The 20,911-nt window shown below is 37.1% G+C and overlaps 1 protein-coding gene across 1 annotated transcript in view; it reads right to left on the bottom strand.

Moving 5' to 3' along the window:
- Positions 1-20,911, bottom strand: part of ANO3 (anoctamin 3) — a 3,574,693-nt gene that overhangs the window by 1,491,914 nt on the left and 2,061,868 nt on the right. Inside the window, exon 6 of the mRNA XM_044059352.1 lies at positions 19,565-19,665. Coding sequence (XP_043915287.1) covers positions 19,565-19,665 — 101 coding nt within the window. The remainder of the gene's footprint in view (positions 1-19,564; positions 19,666-20,911) is intronic.

Genomic DNA, 20,911 nt, shown 5'->3' with positions numbered 1-20,911 from the left:
ACTTTTATCACAATTATTCGGAGTGTATGCAGACGTATCTTTAACTGGGTGGGGGGGAGTAGGCTGTCTGTAGATGAAAGTAATGGACCTTCTTGTGGTTTGCTCAGTTTACGCAGTCGCTAGTCTGGCTCGTCTTTGCAGGACTTGTATGGATTTGTGTCAACTAAGATGACTTTACTGTAATTACTGCGTGTTTGTGTGAAATTACTAAAAATCAGAGGTCTGAGGTGTACATAGTCAATAAAGTGTCTGTAATCAATGGGTATGGAGGCCATCCCTGGAAAAAATTATTCACTCTTGTTTTTTGATCAGCCACTGATATGTCATGGCAGAATTAGTGTCACACAATGTATTATATTTGCTAAAACCAATGGAAAATAAGTACTGCTGAGGTTTGTGCGTGTGTGTGTGTGTGTGTGTGTGTGTACACGTGAATGTGTGTGTGTGTGTGTGTGTGTGTGTGTGTGTGTGCACTCGTGAATGTGTGTGTGTGCGTGTGTGTGTGTGTGTGTGTGCATCATGTGATAAACTTGTTTCACTATATGTGTGAAAAATCAGTGCATCTTCAGATAGACCTGGATTGTCATCGTCAGTGATTCAACAGGTAGCATACCTGGTTTGATGCCGGACATCCAGAGATCTGTAGATTGCATTGCTACCCCAAGTGACTGCATTATTTTTCCATTACTGATACTGTAGTGCAGCATCCAGGGGTGTGGGGCAATTGGGGTGCACTCCTGGGTGTGCCATTCTTTGGATGAGACATTAAACTGTGATTTCAGCTATCTGAAATGCTGGTAGGTCAAGGTGGACACAAAAGGTCCAAGACACTTACTGAAAAGAGTTAAGGAATTTCATCCAGAGCCCTGGCCAGATATCTATTGGTTAGTAAAAATTCAACCTCAGAGTTACTTTGAAAAGACAATACTTGCCTTGTGGGACTAACCTGGTCCACAAAGGATAAATAAATAAACATCTCAGTGTCAGTATGTGCGTGCAAATTCATTATTTCTTGTAATTGATCTGGGTTTTGAGGTGGAATATCAGTACTTATGCATGTATGTGCATACGTTAAAAAAAAATATTGCATCTTGTGACAGACCTGGATTTTCATAGCCAGCGTCAGTGAATCTGTCATTATTGTTGTGAAAAATACTGCTGATTTTTATCTGTGGGCACATGCATTATTCAGCAAGTCATTGTCTTTCACAAATAAGGTATAAAATATTACCATGTGGATCTTTAGATTTCTAGGGGACTGGAGGCCCCAGGACCCCCATACTATATTAACTGTATTTTGACAAAGACTTAGTGGCGTCCTCTGATCTGAAGCCCATGTATTATAAAACTGATCTTGATTGCAGGTGTGCACAGGAGGTTATTGTAGATTGTAATCATTATTTTTTTTTAATTTCCTTACAATCAAACTTCAGAGATGGGCACATAAGGTCTTTATAGTTAGACTGAGAACTGTGGACACTTTGTTCATTATTTTATTTATTTATTTTTTTATTTCCTCAAAAACCTCAGAGGTGTGTGTTATTCTTTCTTTTTTATCTTTCTCACAATTAAACATCAGAAGTGTATACAGGTGACTATGTTTTTTTTTGGGGGGGGGCAGGGTAAGAAGGCATGTTGATCTATGTAATTCTGACAGAAACAGGTTGCTGTATGTCACTGTGCTCTATTTGATTTTTCAGTTTTGTCTCAGACAAATGCCAGGCAGTGGCAGGCAAGGGATTTATATCAGCCTAACAAAGGCACATATCTGACAAAGGCTGTCTTTCTCTTGGGAGGTAGTAGAGTGAGGGGGCATGTCAGATATGATTTATGTATCCTTGCAACCATTTGTCTTATCAGTTTATTGTGAACTACTAATTTGTCAGTTTGGAACACAAAACCCGGCAGAGAACTTATTTTTCCTTTAAAAATGTAACTGCTTTCCATATTTATGACTTTTGTTCAGACAAATCACTGGATAAAATCTTAGAAAAATGCTCAAAAATGCATCTCAGAGCATCTATAACACTATGGTTTCTGAGGCTTATTTCATGAGTTCTCCTATACAGTTATTACACTGCAGTCTTGGCCAATTATTGTCTGCTGAAAGAGTGAAAGAAAAAAATAAAACTTTCTTTCATTACTTGTGATTGTTGTTCAATCAAATCAAAATATTAAAAATGCTTTCCAATAACTACACCTCTGAATATTTAGAATAACATGGCTTTTGTTGGCTTAATGGTTCCTGGGCTCAAAGCTTAAGCTAGGTGTTTTCTACACAGTACTTGCAGTGCAGTTTTACACATGTTGGGTGTGTTAAAAGGATGTAAAAAAGTAAAGCCAAAGTAAGATCTGATTTCTTTCTTTAGTTATGATATTTGTTTAGGCCATCATTTGATGAAATGTGTTGCTTACAGAGGTCTAAAATACACTTTAAAGTATTAAAAGAAGGTGAAAATTGAAACAGAATGGGAATACAGTGGAACAAGTTAACAATGTATAATGTATGGGAAGTGGTGGAGGACAAAGTTAGAATTAGAGGTGATACAGTAACCAGGCACAGTGTGTCAAGAGTAATGTGTGCGTTAGAATGTCAGCAAAGTTTAAAAATATGGTGAACAAAACAGTGTGATCAGTGATTCTGTATGGTACAGAAACCTGTGTAGTGAAGCTCAGCAGCTGATAAAACTGGAGGTAATAGAAATGAAGTGATTTGGTTGGGTAATAGGATGTGCACTACAGGAGAGATGAAGATTTACGGACATCAAAATAGAATGGAATATAGTCCCAGTTACAGAGGTCATGGAGATTACAGTGGATCATTTACATGTGCAGGAAAGAAGTTTATTTGTTAAAGCATATTTTGGAGAGACAGAAAGAATGCATGGGGAGACAGGATACCCAACAAAAAGATGGATAGATTGCATGTGACTTATGACAGTTAGGCATGACAGGTAGAAGAAAGGAACTAAACTGAGAGAGGTAGGCATACCTCTCAACCTCATAGCACAAGATATCTGGACAAAGCCAAAAATAATGGTGGAACAAAGGCTCAAAAATAGGAACCGATTTTAAATATTGCTTTTATGAACTTATAGAGTTGATAGAATAAAACAATTAGTGTTAGCATGCATTTTCTGAAGAATATGAAGAACATGTATGTTAACACAAATTATGTTATTCTATCTATTACTATTTTTTCCTATATTACTTTCCCTATTACACTCACAGCCTTCCCTTCTTCATTTTTATAGCTCCATGAAATAAATTTAGAAAAAATATGTGAACTATTGAATGAATTAAATCTAAACCTCCTTTTTTCCTCTGTCATGTATTATATCTCTCTTCCCCAGATTAAGTCTTGATCTCTACATTCTATTAACAAAAAAAAATACAATAAAATATAATAACTCTTGTAATAATTATTTTTCTTTGAAACTTGGAAATGTGCACTTCTCCTAAATATTCTATTTTACCTAATAATACATAGTTTATAAGCTTTAGTTTATTCTTAAATTACATTCTAAACACTTTCCACCAACTAATAATATCATTCACTTTTTTCTAAACTCTTTCCCTTTGTACCTTAATCACCACTTCCTTTCCAAACTTTATCCCTAAGACTGAAGTCTCTGACTGAAAATAAAACACCCTCGAATTTTACTGAATGTCCCAGCCCATAGTTTTGTCTTTACCTATACTTAGACCCACCTTTTATAATGAAACAGCTACACCTTCTAATAGTCCCATCATTCGACCTTTATTATTTGTTACTATTACCCAGATGTCTGTACAGTTCAACACACTAGGTAATCTCACTCTTTCCTCTACATAACACCTGGCTTCAAAAAAATTATTTTCTATCTGTTTTGTTATAATATTCATAGTCATCGTAAATAACATTTGCTAATAGGACAGACTTGCCTCAAACCCCTTCTTGTGCTCATTTTCTTACTCATCATAACACTTACCCTCCCTTTTCATACAGAGACCTTATTACCTGCAAAAAAATTCATTTTATTCCATAAGCCTGAATTATATCCTATAAAGCTTAAAGATTTACCCTCTCACAAGCTTCCGCTAGATCACCTATCAGTAACTTGACATCAGATTGTTGTTGTACAATCTCATCTACCACCTCTTTCACCAACCATACCATCTCTTAACTCTGTTTACCTTTTATACCAAAAATTTCCTCCTCGTAATCTCTTTCATAATTCCCTCCTAATCTCTTTTATATCTTCATTAGAATCTTAAAGTCCGTATTGATCAATTTTATCAAACGCCAATTTTTAATTTCATTCCTCTCTCCTTTTTTCCATGTTAGTCTAACCATTCCTTCATATATTTCTGCACTTTGTATCAGTGTAACCATTCATTCAACACTTCTACAAGAATTTTGTCATTGCATAATAACCTATCCATTACTATATCTGACCTCAATACAATCTTGCCACAAAGCCCTATTCCTACAAGTTTACTGAGAATTTTGTTATTGCATAATGTAAGCACAGTTATCCTGAAGAACCTTGCTGTATATTAACTTTAATCAGTCAAATACATGCCTGCTCTGTGACTGAAAGTCTCTCTGAAATAATACATGCACTCTAAAGACCATATACTAACTTGGCTACTGTTCCCTTTTTCTTGACTAGTAGACTATACTGCATATGCCAGTTATTCAACCTCAGGAAACGACAGAACACATGTTTTAGTTTGTATTTCTTTGTTAATTGCTTTGTACTGGCTATAAACTGATTGCTCTCAGTTTTAATTTAACCTGAGCGTGAGACGCTCGCTATGCTCAGCTTTGCTCTGCTCCGCTCTAACTACCCTACAACTAGCATGAACTTATATGGTTTCACACAATTATTAATAGCCCCACACATTATAGCAAGACATCAAATTCCCTATTAGAAAAGATCCTAGTATCAGACCCTAATAAATATACCACCACAGGTGTGTTAGACTCTCTCAGTGATCATCTCCCAGTCTATATGACCAGACATCTCACACATCCAGTTAAACAGCATATTTATAAAACAACATGCAACCTTTTCAATTTTAACCCAGAAATGTTTATTATTTATTTATTTGACATTTGTAAACCAGATTAGTTCAACTGAGCCAGGGGCCCATTTTCACTGGAGAACCGAGGAGAAAGGCTTCAAGTAATTTACAATCAGAACAAGAGATAAACAAATACAATTTGGTCGAATGTACAATCATATAACATAGGATGTATTACATACATGCAGTTCACAGTACTACAATCAATAAAAACAATGAAAGAAACATTACAAAAGTATGCAAAGTATGAGATGCACTCTTAGTATTAAGTCACAAGATACACAGGAATGGAATAAGTGTTATGATGTTAAATGCAGGAAGAATAGAGTTAAATAACATGATACAGAGAGGAAGATGAACAAGAGATGATGCATCTGAACAGTATAGAGGATACATAAGTGAGGTAGTTGTCATGTGGGGGGTTGACAAGGGCAGGACCAGATCTTTAGAAAGTGGTGTTTAAGTTCACATTTAAACAGGTGCTTTTGGGGAATGTTTCTTATATTAAGGGGAAGTGTGTTCCAGGTATGAGCTACAGAATACTTATAAAGGGACTTATCAGTGTTCTTGTTGGGTTTATAGATATCAAGGAGGAGTTTGTCAGTAGAACAAAGGTGATAGCGGGGGATGTAGCAGGATACTAGGTTGGAGATAGAGGGGCAGGAAGAGGGATAATTCAGAATGGAGTGTAAAATATGTAGTTGAGGAAGAAGTAGTTGGTTAGAGAATTCAGGCCACTGAAGTGTCTTAAGAGCAAGACAGTGATGGGAATTGTGAGGGAGATTTGTGGCAAATCTGGCTATTTTATTGCATGTCTGCTCAAGTTTGAATAGTAGTGAAGACTGAATATTTGTGAAAATCGGGGCTGCATACAGTAGACAAGATAAGAGGAGAGACTGAGATAGAGAGAGTTTGGAGGAAGGCATAAGGAATTTTCGATTACAATAGAGTAGAGCAAGTTTCTGGTGTTTTTTTTTATACATTGCTGGATGTGTACATCAAATTTTAGTTCATTGTCGATTATGGTGCCAAGTAGTTTGGTATTGGGTTTGGGTTTAATAATGGTATTGTTGAGGGAGGTAATGGAAAAGGAAGATTTATGATGAGCCAGTGTTCTAGGAAGGAAAAGAAGGAGTTTAGTTTTTTTAGGATTTAGTACAAGTTGATTGTCTGACAGCCATATTTTGACTGAAGAGAAGGTGTCCTGAGTGAGAGTTAAGAGATCCTGAAAGTTATGAGCAGTGATGAGTGGAATCATCAGCATATTGTAGAAGTGTTGAGAGGTTACAGGCAGAATGTAGATTGTTAGTGAAAATATTGAATAAGAGGGGGCCCAAGATCAGTCCTTGGAAACACCAGTGTTGACTGGAAGGAAAGGGGAGAAGACAGTTTGCCAGCGAATGGATTGTTCCCTATTGAGAGGTAACTAGAAAACCAGTTTATAGAGGAAGAAGTGTCGAAGGCCTTAGAGAGATCCAGAAATAAACAGGAGACTAACATGTTGTTGTCGTGGACCTCTGCTACTGTTTGGGTGAAGGAAAGTAGTGCAGTTGAAGTGCTGTGGTGTGGTCTAACTCCATGTTGGGTGGAAGTTAGCAGGTTGTTTTCAAGCAGGTGTTTGAGTAAACTGGGTATGAATACACTTTTCCAGAATTTTGGAGGTAGGAAACAGAATAGCTATGGGTCTATAATTACAAGGATTGGTAGAGTTTCCACCTTTGTGAAGAGGGATTGTGTAGAAGGATTTCTATATATCAGGGACATAGGCTTCAGCAATGGAATGATTTATAAGTATAGAGACAGGGTAGGTGATAGATTCTGCTGCAATTTTGAGAAAGTAGGAAGGTAATTTATCAGCAGAGGGCAAGCAAAGTTTGAGTCTGATTAGGAGAGATTTGATGAAGGTGGTGGGAACTGGTTTGAATGAAAAGGTATTATAAGGTGTTATAAAGGGGGAAGAAGGAGGAGTGAAGGCAATGTTACCATCTTGAGTTGCACTATCATCTATTAACTGGAACTTCCTAGAATTTTCTGCCCCTTAAATGATGTTGTAAATGAATTCAATACGACTTTTCTAAATATCCTAAATAGCCTTGCACCTCCTAGAAGGAACAGACTAAAAACAAATAATGCAATATGGATATCCAAAAAGAGTAGAATGTGAATGCAGGATAGAGCAAAGGCACGGAAAGAACAGCAAAAATATAAAACACCTCACTATCTTCAAATCTTCAAAATGCCTTGCAATTATACTAAAAAAGCAAACAAATGAAGACAAAAACTATTCTATAACAACTTTCAGAATAATACTAAACACAGCCCTAAAAAGGTTTGGACATCCATTAAAGAAATCTTACATCCTGGCCAAATATTCAACCCAAGCCCCTCTCCCGATACCTCATCACTCAAAACTGCAATACAGTTCAAATCTTATTTTATAGATAGTATAGCATCTCCAAACAAGGATTCATCAACATCTAATCCCAAGCCTGCCCAATAACTACATATCATCACATCCACTTTCACCTTCAAACATGTGCCCACATCCTATAAAAAAATACTGTTAAACAAACTTAAATTGTGCTGTTCTCCAGCTGATGACCTTCCAAGCACATACCTAAAATTAGCAGCTAATAGCATTGCCTATCCTGTCTCAGTCCTTACAAATAGGTTAATCCATTAATCTGACATTCCCTCTCTCTGGAAACAGTCACACATTTTCCCTCCACACAAAGAAAATTCAATAGACATTAATACCTTTAGACCTATAGCAATCTTATCTCCCCTCATCAAAATACTTGAAATATGTATTCAGAAACAATTGTTAAACTATCTCCTGCAGGAAGAACTCCTATCCCCTACACAAGATGGCTTCTGTCCTGCCCATAGTACTAACATTGTCCTTCTAACTTATACAGATACTGTCAATAAAGTTAGAGATAATGGCAAATAAGTCTCTTCCATATTTCTAGACTTGTCTAAAGCCTTCGACACAGTTTGTCACAACAAACTTGTACTTCAAATGCCCTCACTAGGTCTCTCTGAGCCCACCCTTCTGTGGTTCAAATGCTACCTGTCCCATAAGTATCTGCCAGTAAAATGTCACTCCATACTTCTCCTTACCTCCCAATCACCACCAGTGTACCACAAGGCTCTATCCTTGATCCCTTGCTCTTTAACATTTTCAAAAACACCCTGTATACATCCACACAAGATGCCAACATAATACAATACAAAGACAATTCCACTCTCATATGCACATCTGATAACATGGTACACCTCCAAAAAATGTACTCAGGAAGCTTTAACAGCCACTGAAACATGGATTCACAACTCACAGCTCATGGTTAACCCAAAAAAGACCAAACTATACTTTTTTTCCAAAAAAATCCATCTCTCATGAAAAAACTAAATTTAAAGTCCTCTCTCTTGCTAATGCAACCATTGAAGTCACCTCTCATAGCAAATGATTAGGGGTGATACTGGATGATAAGCTTACATTTGACCTGCATATATAAAATTGCATAAGAAAATGCATCAAAAACTAGGGATGCCCTACAGAACCAAAAACCTTCTCACCGATGCAACTAAAACTACATTTGCCAGTACTGATCTCCTCCGCAGACTTCTTTACAGCACCCCCAGCCTTAGTGAACTCCAGGCTTCACAAAAATTAAAACTTGAACAATGCTATATCAACGTTGCTAAATTTGCAGCAAATACCCCTTTCAAAACTCACTGTAGCACTAAAAAGCCTAAACTGATTAGAACTGCCTCATCAACTAACATATACACAGCTTCTTACCACCTATAAAATCATCCAGCATCCATCTGTCTGTCCAACACTAAAAACATTCTAGGCAACTATATCCCCAGTTGGTCACTGCAATCCAATGACCAAATACTTCTATCTGTCTGCAAACCTATCAAATCTGCTGGGCATTGTCTGTACTCATACAAGGTTAAGGCCTGGAGCTCCTTGTCTGTATCCATCATGTCAGTACCCTCCCTACCATATGTCAAAACCACTCCGAAAGACTTCCTAGCTAAAACCTGGCTCTGTTCTTGCTCAAAAACAGGATAAACTATATTCCTAAATGTGAACTAGTACCTTTTCATTCCTTACACCTTCTTACTCTCCCTTCTTCATTTACTTCCTTACTTTTATCAAATTATCTTTCCTGACTCTCTCTCTAAATATACTATAAGCATGCTTTTCCCTCACTTCATATTGCAATTCCTGTTTGTATTAGACTAGTACTTTTAACTTCTCTACGAACTGTCTAAAATTTCTGTAAATATTAAATGATTGTCATATAACTTGTATTGATTTTTAACCAATGTTTTCATATTATCACTAATTTGTTATAACTATTTGAACTGTAGATGTTTTTTTTTTATTTTTGAAGATTGTGGCAGTATTGTTTTTAAAATGTTTTGCAATAATTTGGAGGTATTCTCCCTGGGCTTCTACCCAGTTGGACTTTTTTCAGGTAATCAACTGTCTATAAATAAATACATACATACATATATAAATATATAAATACTCTTTTATTCTTCTTTAATTTCCTTTCATTTTCTTATACCCTATACCATCTTGTACCTGTACAGATTCTGCATTTGCATTACATCATCATTTTTTCAATAGTAATATTCTTATTTAATATAAAATTACACTCCTCAATATTTCCTATCTCTCAACATTCAGCCCAACACACCTTGCTGTTTTTAAACATTTCAGAAAAATATTTTCCCACTATACTCATTATTTCCCTCTGTGTACCTTTTTCACATCTTTTCTTGTCATAGGATCATAGGATAATAGAAGGTTGCTAGACTAACGGCCCCAGAGTCCTTACAAGCCAAGCCAAGTTCAACCCATATCACCAAGGGTGTCTGATTGAAGCAGACACTAGAATCAGCACCAATTGCCCCTGTCCAAGAGGGACACAGGTGGAATCTCTGGGTTGAATTTCCAGTTACCCATCCAATCGCCCAAATTACACTTAAATAGGGCCAACAAGGGGCTTTGTCTAACATAAATAGGAAGCTTGTTCCAAAGGTGGGGCAATCTCTGTGAGACAAATCTGTCTCTCCAGTAAGTTCTGTTTACCAAGTGAAAGTCCTTTGAGTGAGTGACCTGTGTGCCATTTGACTTGCGAATGTGCAGTATTTTCATTAAATTTAGGTCAGAAATTAATCTATATGCAAGGCATAGGTCACCTCTTTGCAGTCTGTAAAACACAGAGTAAAGTGACAATGATTTCAGTCTGTCCACATAAGACAGATCTTGAAGACCCTGAATTTTCTTTGCAAGGAACCTTTGTGGTCTCTCCAATTGCTAAAGGTGTTTGGAAAGGAACATATGAAAGGAAGAGTTGCACTCTATTATTGGCCTGATGAGGGAAGAGTACAGGGGGGTTATAACCTGTTTTTTTCTGGAGGCGATGCCCTTACTTATGAGATGAGTGATATAAAATGCCTTTCTTACCACTGTGGAGGCATGTTGATCAAAGTTAAGGTCCCTGTCAACCTGTGTGCCCAGATCTTTCACCACAGACTGTGTGCTTAGGGTACTTCTACTGATGTGGTAGTTTGCAGGAACATCACCCTTGCCGAAGGGGATGTTAATGTATTTTTTGCATCAACAATGAGTTTGGCACAAGTCATTAGTCTGTGTAAGACCTTTTTTCAGGATGTTGACATCCGTAGGAGTTTTAATGATCTCTCCCAGTTTGCAGACATCACCAAACTTTGTCAGCCACAGTCCTTTAGTTTTATCCTGTACTTCGGAGAAGTAGATTCCAAGCAGTAGGGATCCTAGAAATTATCCCTGTGGAACACCACTGGTTACAGGTCTGCTGGAGTAGGTGGATTCTCCTATTTTGACTGTATGAGTTCTAACAGTGAACCAGTTTGCAACCCAATCGACAATATATGGGTTGATACCCAGCTGGGTGAGTTTATCAATTATGCCTGAGTGGGGGATTATGGCAAAGGCCTTGGATAAGTCTAGGTAGGCCATATGCCCAGATCTGCCCTCATCTAGGGCTTTGGTGATTGTCTCGAAGAAATCCACCAAGTTTAACAGGCATGATCTCCCCTTGACAGAGACAAACTGGGTGGGGTCGAGTGTTTGGAGATTTCCTATATCTTTGTTAATAAGGTTCATGATGATTTATTCCACAGCCTTGCAGATAAGGCTGGTCAGGCTAATGGGTCTATAGTTCCCTGGGTCCATGGATGCACCCCCTTTGTGCAAAGGAATGCTGGCAACTGTTTTCCATTCCACTGGGATGAAGCCAATGCTTAGATTGTGATTAAAATGCATGCCCAGTGGTGATGCTAATTCCTGATTTGTGGTCAGATCTCACCAAGGATGGCCACACACTGGGGATTGGTGCAGTGGTCCCCCATGTTGGTCAGTACCAGATACAGGATGTTTGAGCCCCTTGTGGGTGTGTCAACCACCTGGTGCAGGGCACTGGAGTTACTGAAGTCCAGGAACCTTTGGGCAAGTGAGTTAGAAAACGTATAATTTATCCAGTCAATGGATGGGTAATTAAAGTCACCCAAAACTAGGGCTTTTGGTTGTATCTTGATTGACTTAAGTAGGTCCAAATAGGCTGAGTGGATGTCCTGATTCATGGAGGGGGTTGTATAATTGGCAATGACCCAAAGAGGGGTCTTACCTACAGTCAATTGCACATAAAGTAATTCAAGGGAATCATGCTGTTTAACCAATCTAGAGATGTATTTATCTTTAATGAATATTGACACATCACCTCTTTAGTTCTCACTCCTTCAGTTTGTCGCCTGAATGTGTGGAAGGAAATGTAATGTGGTATAGATGGGGTGTTCTCCACAGCCTTAAACCAGGTCTCAGTGCACAAATGTCAGCATCTTCCAAGGTTAGGACTGCTTCCAGTGAGACTGTTTCTGGTTTAAACAACTAGCATTTAGTAGCATAACCTTGAGGTTATTTTTAGAGAGTATTTTCAAGTCAGTAATTTTGTTCTTGTGACATTGCCTAAAAAAGGCTCTATGATGGTGGCAAGAGCCTTAGCCAGTAACCAACATCCCAGAGGGTGACAGATGAAGACATCTCTGGCAAAGCATCAAGGTTTATCGACCATATCATCCCAGGCTGACAGGTACGGGATCCCCTTTGAATGACACCAGATATTAAGCCAAATGTTGAAGTCAGTCATTTTTGTTTGTATTGAGGTTATCAGCCTAGGTGAAGGTAAAATGCTGCTCAAGGCTAGGAACATACCTGCTTGAGACACATAAGCAGAGAGCTCAGTCATGTCTCTCTTCATATAGTCCAGTGAGGTACATCTCAAGTCATTCAAACCAACATGGACTATGATGGAGTCATAACAGTTCCTATTGTTGACAGACTTGAGTGCATGTGTGATGTGGTGGATCCTAGGTCCTGACAGACAGCTGACCTTAACTTTTTCATTATCCAACCTAGTAAGAAGGACATTTCTGTATCTCACAACTGAGTCGCCTATGACTAAGATGTTTGATTTTATGTTATGCCTTAGGGACTTGACTGGTGAGAAAAACTCCTTATCATACTTTATTTTTCCTAACATATTTTGCTATGAAAAAAAATATTTCTTCTTTTCTTCTATTAAAATAATATTGGTGCAGGCACAAGTTCTCCATAAGTCTCTATTTTTATTACAACTTTAACACTTTTTAAATAGCCTTCCTTATCCCTTTCTAATTCTCATTTATGTTTCTCACATTTTTCCATACTATTTTTATTTATTTTCCTCAATTTCTTTTCTACTTTTATATATACTTGTTTAAATTTTCCTTTAAACACTATCCACTACTCTTCCCGTGTTCCATAAATCATCTTCATTGTTAAATGATCACTCCATAACTGTTCTCAAGACAAAATAATTTTTAATCTAACACATTGCCCATTGACTTTTCAAAAGCTTTCCCTTTTCTAACCGCATTTTCATTCTCCCCAAATTCTATCTGTACAGCTAAGTGATAAAAAATTAACTAAGGTCCCACATTCTACCGCTTTTAATTCTTACAAAAGTAACACAATCTATTTCTGTCCTAATACTTCCTCTAACAACATATATATTTTTTTCTTTGGCTACACACATAAACTCCCCGTTTTAATAATTTCTATTGTCCTTTTTACATCACCTGTTTTTTTTCTTTCTTCTACTTCTAATATCACAAACCCAGGCCTGAGTTAATAACCACCTGCCCTAAAAAAGAGTCTACTAGCCCAGTGGAACTAGCTTGGTCAACAAAAGGATAAAAACAAGAAAAAAGCAATAAAATAAAATAAAACAAAATAAATAACATTATATTTCAAACCAACATGAGAAGCCACAGAATTCCAGGTTTAATTTCTTCAGGTGTTTGATTACATTCGTTACCATAATGTATAGAATAAATACAGTAGACTTTGACTTACACATATGTGGAGATCAGACTTGAAATATGTTTGCGTAATGAGTTATGGAAATGAATAAATTGAGGAGTGGTCTCATACTCACTGAATCAGTGAAAGGAGGAGTTTTGTGTCATGGATGGAGGAACTGATCTACTGTTCTCCATAATATCCCTGAGTTATACATTTTCTGATTCTGAGAGTGAATTTTTTAGGAGCCAAATGGCAGCTCTTACTTAAGTACAGGCTTCTCCATATCTGATGATTTTATATTACTTAGCCCAAAGATCCTTGACTGATGTCATGTTTTTGATAAATGTAGATATACATGGCTAATGTGTAGACCACATACAGGGCTAAGTTGTTTGAGTCACACCTCTCAACCTCTTCCAGCAAGAAATCTGGACAAAGCCATAAATAAAAATGGGACAAAGGCTCAAAAAGGGGACCATTTTAAAATGTTGCTCCTACAAAGTTAGGAAGTTGATAGAATAACAGGTTTTGCATTATCATGATTTTTTCTGAAGGGTATGAAGTCTGAAACTCAAATGTCTTCATTATTTTCTAACTGCAGTCTTTAATGATTTGCCACTAACTTGCCAGAAAATCACAAATTTATGAAAAGCAAACCAAAAATAAAAGGCAAGAATCTGGGCATTCTGTGAAAATCTGTACATCTGAGAGGTATGGTTTGAGTATTTAGAGAGGCTGCATTAAAGTACAAGAGAAAGGTCATGTAAAAGTGACCATTCAATGGTTTGGATGGCTGCATGGAAGGCATCTGAGGTTTATTTTTATTATATCTGGATAAATGGTTCCTTTGACTTTTACCAGATTCTGCAAATCAAAACTTGCAAAATATTCACTAATAACGTCTTCCATGACATAAGTAAAATAAGTATTTTTGGAGGTACTAACAAGTATCCTGTAGAGAATCCTCATGCAGTTGTTCTACTTGTCAACAAATGTTGCAAAACTAATTATCTCATAAATAAAACTAACAAGAATAACATGTCCTGCCAATATCTGCAAATAATACCTGGGCTGCATAAAATAGAAATAAACTGGCATGTACAATCTGTGCTAAACAAACCAAAGAACTAAGGACCTGATTGTGTACTGGAAGCTGCATGATATATGAATTAAGGACATGCTTGTGCAATGCAAGGGGCATAATGCATGAATTAATAAGTTCAGTCACTGGTAACATAGTGGAAGTATCCACTAAACATCCTGTACAGCTCTGGATAAAGCAATATATTGCTAGATAACTTGTTTATAGGGTTATACAAATAGCACATGTATGCAGCATCCAACTGCCAGGTGTTGGACAAGTATGACTGACAACTGTCAGTAAATTGCCATGTGTTTTTGTCCAAGGCAGTGTCTTACAACATTAATGATAGAATAAGGTGAATGCTTCTGTCTAGAATATTCTCCCTTAAACTAATCACCCCTGAGCTGTCATACCCCAGTTTAGTGTGACACACACAAACTGTTCCTCATCTCTAGACAACAAGATTTTGGAAGAACTGCACCTGTTTAAATTAACACTATATTGGGAATGGCTCATTCTGATCACATCACTTTCAGCACATAGTGACAGTACAATCATAATACTGTTGTAAACAGTCACTCCTTAACTGCTTTTTTTCAGACTACACAGTGCTTGTGGCTAAGGCATACCACATATCTACTCCCAAATAACGAAATATGTAATCATGTCTAGTTTGGATTTTCTTCCTCTAGTATGGATTTATAAAGTAATGAACTCATTTGTAGATGCATCCCTCATGTCTTATTTATGAAGCAGCATTTTTTTATTTCGAGTAGCCATATAGTATGTTCTAGTCCTGACAAATAAACTAATATGTTCATGTCTAGAATTCTGACTTCATTCTATATTCCAGCTTGTGCTACATTCAGTGCCTGTGTGCAGGGGAGCTATTTTTTTCTTTGTTACGTTTACTCATTTCATAGTACTATACCTTAATGTGGTATAATTGAGAAATTCTCAGATGTGCTGTTTGTGTAGCTTATTGCTAGAGTATTTGCATTCATCAGTGTCAGCATGGTTCATATACATGGTGTAAATGATGCAGATGGATATGCATAGCTAACACAGGTAAGACAACTAGATATTGGGGCAGAATGCAAGGGATGCAGACAGTGGACATACCCAAATGGGAATTATGCCATTGCCATTTTTGTGTGTTAGAGGCAGAGAACAGAACAGCATGTCCCATGCATGGAAAGGGGACACAAATACTGCCATCACAACAGAGATAAATCCTGTATGTGTCGCCCAGTATGTAAGTTCAGGATAACACAGCACACCATAATGCTCATTTGCATAAATGCTGCTGCAGCTTAGATAATGTAGAGAAAAATGTCACTACATGGTAAAGCCAGTCCATTCAATTTTAATAATATTAATAATATCCAAAGCATAATGAAACTAAGGGTGAATGAAACACTAGATTTCTTTTAAACAACACATATATGTGTACACTAGATTTCTTTTAAACAACACATATATGTGTGTATTTAAAACACACATCGTAAGTCTTGTGTTTGAAGGAAGCTTTATTCAAACCTTAAAATTACCATACCTGTTTGTAAGGTAAAGAAACTTCCAGGTACAGCTATTATTTATTTATTAATTTAATTTTACATTTGTTGACCAGGATAGTCCGACTGGATACATGTCTATTTTCAGCTGAGGCCCGGGGAGAAAAGCTCCAAACTTACAGTATATGCACAAACATATTGTATTAACATACAAGTTACTGTCTCACATTTCAAGCCTATGAAGAATACAGTTTATATTCAGAAATATATACAAATATGTTACAGTTTCTCTTATCAAACCTATAGGTGCAGCTATATACAGAGTATCTGCAGAGCTGTTACAGTTTCTCTTTTCAAACCTTTTAGTGTAAGAGGTAAGTCACTGTGAATAAAAATTGCGGGGATATGGAAGTAGATTAGGCTTTAGTCAGGGTTAGAGCAAGGACATAATCAGTGAGTTTTACAATACTGGGTTAGATTTTTTTGAACTGATTAAGGGAGGGGTTCAGAGTAAGGTCAGATGGGAGTGAATTCCAGGTTTTGCCTACTGAATTTTCAAACAAAGATTCTCCAGATAGGTTGCTAACTTTAACAAATTGAACCAAACATTTTGTAGTGGAACGAAGTGGCCTAGCATTTTTGTAGGGATGGATAATGTTTTTAAGGGAGGGCATTTTGTTCTGAATGGTTAATAACTTTGAATGCTACAGTAAGTTGATTATACTGAATTAGCCTGGGGATTTCTAGCCATCCTAAGAGGTTTAGGTTTTGACAGTGGTGTGTCCTGTAGGGAGTTCCTGTGGAAAACCTGGAAATTTGATTGTAGCAGCTAGAGAGTTTGTTCAAGTTACTGAGTACTGGCGAAGCATAGAGTAGAGTTGAAAGCAGATGGGTACGGGCAATGACAGTCCTAGCTAGAGGGGAGAGAAAAGGTTTGTTTTTCTATAGGGAGCCAAGTTTTTTATTAACAGTTTTAATAGTTTGGTTTATGTGTATATCATATTTCAGGTTGTTGTCTATTATAACACCCAGGAGTTTGGTATACATATCTGGTGAGATTATGGTCCCATTGTTAGATGTTAGAGTAAATGAAGGTTGAGAGGATTTGCATGTAGGGGAGAAGAGCAATAGCTTTGTTTTATTAGGGTTTAATATCAGCTGTTGATTAGCGATCCGGTTTTCCACTGTATTAAAGGTTTTCTGGGTTAAACTAAGGAGATATGTAGGGGTAGAGGCTGAGCAAGTCAGGGTGGAGTCATTGGCATATTGTATACAGGTTGCATCTGGGATTACAGTTTGGAGGCCACTGATAAAGAAGGAGACCTGATATAGAGCCTTGAGGGACACCAAGGGTAACGGGGAGAAGGGTGGAGAGTTTGTCCTGCCAAAGGACAGCCTGCTGTCTTCCACTAAGATAAGATTGAAACCAGTGTGTTGCATGGTTGTTCAGGGATATTTTCTTTAGGGTAAGTAAGAGTATCTGGTGGTTAACCATGTCAAAGGCCTTGGAAAGTTTGAGAAACAGGGCAGAAGATATTTTGTTGTTGACATTAGAAAAGGAGAGGAGGGCTGAGGTGGTACTGTGCTGTGGTCTAAATCCATGCTGGGAGTTGGCCAGAAGATTATGTTGAATAAGGTAGTGTAAGAGTTGTTTATGGATACACTTTTCCATAATTTTAGCCAGAGGGGAAAGGACAGATATTGGTCTATAGTTTGACAGCTCACTGGAGCTGCCTCCTTTGCGAAGTGGTATGACATGTGATATTTTCCAGATGATAGAGGGGATAGAGGCTTCAGTTATGGTTCTGTTTATCAAACTAGAGACAGGGAATGTTATAACATCAGCAGCTTTTTGCAGGTAGTCTGTAGGGAGGAGATCAGCTGAAAGGATGGTTGGTTTGAGTTTTTTAATTAGGGCTCTAATGAGTGAAGTCAGAACTTTTTGGAAGCTGAAGGAGAGAATGTCACTGAGTTTAGGGGTTTCAACATAGGACAAGTGTGTTTAAGTTTGCTAGCAAGGGCCTGGATGGTTTCTGTAAAGAAACTGTTGAAGGTGTCGGCAATGGACTCTGGCAATATTTGGGTTGGGACTGAGGAGGTTGGAGTTGTGGATTGCCCTGGGTGGAGGAGTTTGTTAATACCTGCCCAGAACTTATGTGGCTTGTTGTGGTGTTTCTGCTGTAGATGGCATAAATATTTTTTTTGTCTAGTAATATGGATTTTTTTGTATCATTCCTATATTGTTGAAATTTGATTTGATCTTGTGGAGCTTTAGAGGAGTGCCAGGTGTTGCACGCATTATTTCTTTGGATTATCTTTAGTTTGTTTTTTTTAGTAAGCCAGGGAGCAATTTTTGTTTAAATTCTAATAGAGTGTGCATGGTGGTCAGAGATGGCCAGGAATGTGTTATTAAAGTGTGTTACTGCCTCATCTAGTGGTAGTTGTTTTAGAATGGACCAATTACATAATTTAAGTTCTTCTAAGAATTTATTAAGGTTGAAGTTTTTGTTATTTCTTATTGTTTTTTAGGTGGGTAGATGTGGACATTCAACTTTATGCCTAATAGTATACGTTAAGAAATGATCACTTAGATCTTCAGGGAAGAGTACCTGATTTGTACATGTGGTGGGGGCTATTAATTAGTATTCAGTCTAGGATACTTTCTTTATTGTTAGGCTTGCTGGTCCTAGTAGGGGAGGTTATAGTTTGTGTAAAACCATGTAGGCTTACGTGCGTGGATGGGGTTTCTGCAGTGCAGGTATTCCAATCTATATTGAGGTCTCCTAGAACAATGATCTCTTGGGGGTTGGCACTGAATATCCAGTAGAGGATGCCTTGCTAGGGTCCCTGAGTTATTACCTGTGAGAATATAGACACATACTATGTTTATACATTTGTTTTTTATTTATTTGTAGTTTGGAAATCATAATTTCTGCTTTGTTAAATATAGGTGGTTGAAGGTTGTCTAGAGTAACATTTAGGGTGGTTTTACAGAGAACTGCCATTAAGAATATGAAAACAGATTATAGGCTTTTTATTTTAGTTTATTCTGGTATAAATATATATATATCCATTAATCAATTGCTATATTCTCACTCAGTTAAAAGAGTCTGTCTTGTTATGTGTGGTATTATCAAAAAGTATACCTCTGTTACTTTTTATTTTAAACAGAAATATTGTAACTAGCATGCATATGTTCTGAAACATGTTATTTTACATCTGGACAGATTTGGTAGCAAAATTAATCAATATTTTAGGGCAATGCTGTATTGATTAACTAACATCAGACACCATCCTTAATTAGTATAGCAAAAAACTAACCTTGGATCAATCAATCAGAAAAAAAATCAAAACCTTTGTCTTGCAGTATCCTATTAATGCTAGGCTTTCTTTTTAATAATCAAGGAATAATAACATCTGCTAAGTCATACCTGTGGAAAAATTAGAATAAAACTGCCAAAAATTAAAAGAAATATAATGACAAATTACCTAAAAGGCATACGAATGCTCATCCTTTCTGCATATTTGCATAGAGTTTCCCAAGGTGCATGAATCTTAACAAACATTATATCACTGTTTGTCAGCGCTGTCTGCAAAAGTAATAAAAAGAAAACTATTTTTACTAAAAAGCCATTTCTTGCCTACTAAGACATTCAAAAACATATTATTAGCAAATGGACTTGTTGAGACTAGCTGCTGGTTTCTTTAACTAATTTTATTCTCTTTTATTCTAAAATATGTTATATAATGTACATAAACAATTACAAATGAACATTCACTGATTTTTTCATTTAAAGACATGCAGAATTAAATCTTTAAACAATTCTGTAATATCTAAAAAAGCAAGCTCTCCACAGATCAATGAACAGCATTATAAGTTATAAGAATATATTTCTAATATTCGCTTTGTTTTATTAGCCATACAATTTGATAACATATTTCATGATACATAAAACTGTGAATGTAATAAGAATAACTCATGTCGGTTATTAAATGCATAAAGATATAGCCAAGCTAAATATATACTTCATATCAGGCTGAATGTGGGCTTTGGTCATCCCTATACATTATCAACATGATTATAAATATTATTTTAATGACTTCCATTTGTAGAACCCAATGCATGTGGTACAGCTTCGAAGTTCTGAATCATATAATGCTTTGGCATGCATAAATGGGCTCCAACATGAATTAGCAACACCACTGGGTACTCTTTTCAATCATAGTCTAAGCATCGGCTTCACATCAGCTGAATGGAAAACAGCCACTGTTATTGCCTTGCACAAAGGTGGTGCTTCCACTGACCCTGGGAACTATAGACTTATTAGCCTGACTAGCCTTATCTGCACAGCCATGGAGCAAATCATCATAGACCTTATCAACAAAGATATAGGTAATCTCCAAACACTTGACCCTACTCAGTTAGGATTTGTCGAAGGGAGATAATGTCTGTTAAACCTGGTGGACTTCTTTGAAACAGTCACCAAGGCCTTGGACGAGGGGAAATCTATGCATACAGCCTAACTGGACTTAGCCAAGGCATTTGACACTATCCCACACTCAGGCATCATTGACAAACTTACCCAACTAGGCATCAACCGTTGTATCATTAGATGGGTCACTAACTGGCTCACTCATAGAACTCATGTAGTCAAAACAGGGGAATCCACCTTCAACAGCAGACCTGTAACCAGTGGCAGTCCAAAGGGATCAGTCCTGGGACCTCTACTGTTTGGAATCTATTTCTCAGAAGTATAAGCAAAAACTAAAGGTCGGAGACTGACAATAGTTTGCTGATGACTGCAAACTTGGAGAGGTCATAGAATCTCCAAATTA

Source organism: Protopterus annectens, chromosome 17.part0 (genome assembly GCF_019279795.1).
Source record: "Protopterus annectens isolate FY-2018-M chromosome 17.part0, PAN1.0, whole genome shotgun sequence".
Lineage (NCBI taxonomy): Eukaryota > Metazoa > Chordata > Ceratodontiformes > Protopteridae > Protopterus > Protopterus annectens.
The sequence above is the reverse complement of the archived record's forward strand: the minus strand, read 5'-3'. Positions and strand labels throughout refer to the sequence as shown.